This window comes from Parus major, unplaced genomic scaffold, assembly GCF_001522545.3.
Source record: "Parus major isolate Abel unplaced genomic scaffold, Parus_major1.1 Scaffold551, whole genome shotgun sequence".
NCBI classification, from domain to species: Eukaryota; Metazoa; Chordata; class Aves; order Passeriformes; family Paridae; genus Parus; species Parus major.
Window position 1 is genome coordinate 15,863 of NW_015379439.1, and position 1,828 is coordinate 17,690.

General features: G+C 73.7%; 1 protein-coding gene across 1 annotated transcript in view; it reads right to left on the bottom strand.

Moving 5' to 3' along the window:
* LOC107199286 (homeobox protein OTX2-like) overlaps positions 1–1,282 on the bottom strand; it is a gene marked incomplete at its 5' end in the record, with an annotated part of 6,036 nt that extends 4,754 nt beyond the window's left edge. Inside the window, one exon of the mRNA XM_015616617.2 lies at positions 1,091–1,282. Coding sequence (XP_015472103.1) covers positions 1,091–1,282 — 192 coding nt within the window. The remainder of the gene's footprint in view (positions 1–1,090) is intronic.
* Positions 1,283–1,828: the final 546 nt, after the last annotated feature.

Below are 1,828 nucleotides of genomic sequence, written 5' to 3' on the forward strand. Positions count from 1 at the left end.
GGCACCGGCACGGCCTTGGGGACAGCCCGGGGGACAGAGCCACCCCCGCCAGGGGACATCGCCCCGGGGCTGGCCCGGCTCGGCCGGTGGCCTGTCCCCATCGCGTCCCCACCCGTCAGCTGGTGCCACCCCGGGATGTCCCCAGGGCTGTGGTGGCGCTGTCCCCACCCCGGGATGTCCCCAAGGCTGCAGTAGCCCTGTCCCCACCCCGGGATGTCCCCAGGGCTGCGGTGACGCTGTCCCCGTGTCCCCAAGGCTGTGGTGGCGCTGTCCCCACCCCGGGATGTCCCCAGGGCCGCGGTGACGCTGTCCCTGTGTCCCCAGGGCTGTGGTGGCCCTGTCCCCACCCCAGAGATGTCCCCAGGGCCGCGGTGGCGCTGTCCCCACTCCGGGATGTCCCCAGGGGTGTGGTGGCCCTGTCCCCGTGTCCCCAAGGCTGCGGTGGCCCTATCCTCGTGTCCCCAGGGCTGCGGTGCCCTGTCCCCACCCCAGCGATGTCCCCAAGGCTGCTGTGGCGCTGTCCCCACCCTGGGATGTCCCCAAGGCTGCGGTGGCGCTGTCCCCACCCCAGCGACGTCCCCAAGGCTGCGGTGGCGCTGTCCCCGTGTCCCCAGGGCTGCGGTGCCCTGTCCCCACCCCAGCGATGTCCCCAAGACTGCTGTGGCCCTGTCCCCACCCCGGGATGTCCCCAGGGCTACGGTGGCGCTGTCCCCGTGTCCCCAAGGCTGCGGTGGCGCTGTCCCCGTGTCCCCAGGGCTGTGGTGGCCCTGTCCCCGTGTCCCCAAGGCTGCGGTGGCGCTGTCCCCACCCCGGGATGTCCCCAGGGCCGCGGTGGCGCTGTCCCCACCCCAGCGATGTCCCCAGGGATGCGGTGGCGCTGTCCCCACCCCAGCGGTGTCCCCAGGGATGCGGTGGCCCTGTCCCCACCCCAGCGGTGTCCCCAGGGCTGTGGTGGCCCTGTCCCCGTGTCCCCAAGGCTGTGGTGGCCCTGTCCCCGTGTCCCCAAGGCTGCGGTGGCGCTGTCCTCGTGGCGCTGTCCTCGTGTCCCCAGGGCTGTGGTGGCCCTGTCCCCNCCCAGGTGTCCCCTCACCTGCACGCGGGACTCGGGCAGGTTGATTTTCAGGGCCACCTCCTCTCTCATGAAGATGTCCGGGTACCGCGTTTTGGCGAACAGCGCCTCCAGCACGTCCAGCTGTGCCCGGGTGAAGGTGGTGCGCTCCCGCCGCTGCTTGCGGGGGGTCCCTGCGGAGACCCCCGGTTGGGCAGGGACCCCCGGGACCCCCAGGAGTGGGGAGGGACCCCCGGGACCCCCGGGAGTGGGGAGGGACACGAGGGACCCCCGGGATTTGGGGAGGGACCTCTGGAACCCCCGTGAGGGACCCCCGGTTGGGCAGGGACCTCCGGGACCCCCGGGACCCCCAGGACTGGGGAGGGACCCCCGGGACCCCCGGGAGTGGGGAGGGACACGAGGGACCCCCGTTTGTGGGGAGGGACACTCGGGACCCCCGGGATTTGGGGAGGGACACTCGGGACCCCCGGGACCCCCGGGAGTGGGGAGGGACACGAGGGACCCCCGGGAGTGGGGAGGGACACTCGCGTTGGGCAGGGACCCCCGGGACCACCGGGACCCCCAGGACTGGGGAGGGACCCCCGGAGTGGAGAGGGACCCCCGGGACCCCCGGGATTTGGGGAAGGACACTCGGGACCCCCGGGATTTGGGGAGGGACCCCCGGGACCCCCAGGGGTGGAGAGGGACCCCCGGGACCCCCAGGAGTGGGGAGGGACACTCGGGACCCCCGGGATTTGGGGAGGGATACTCGGGACCCCC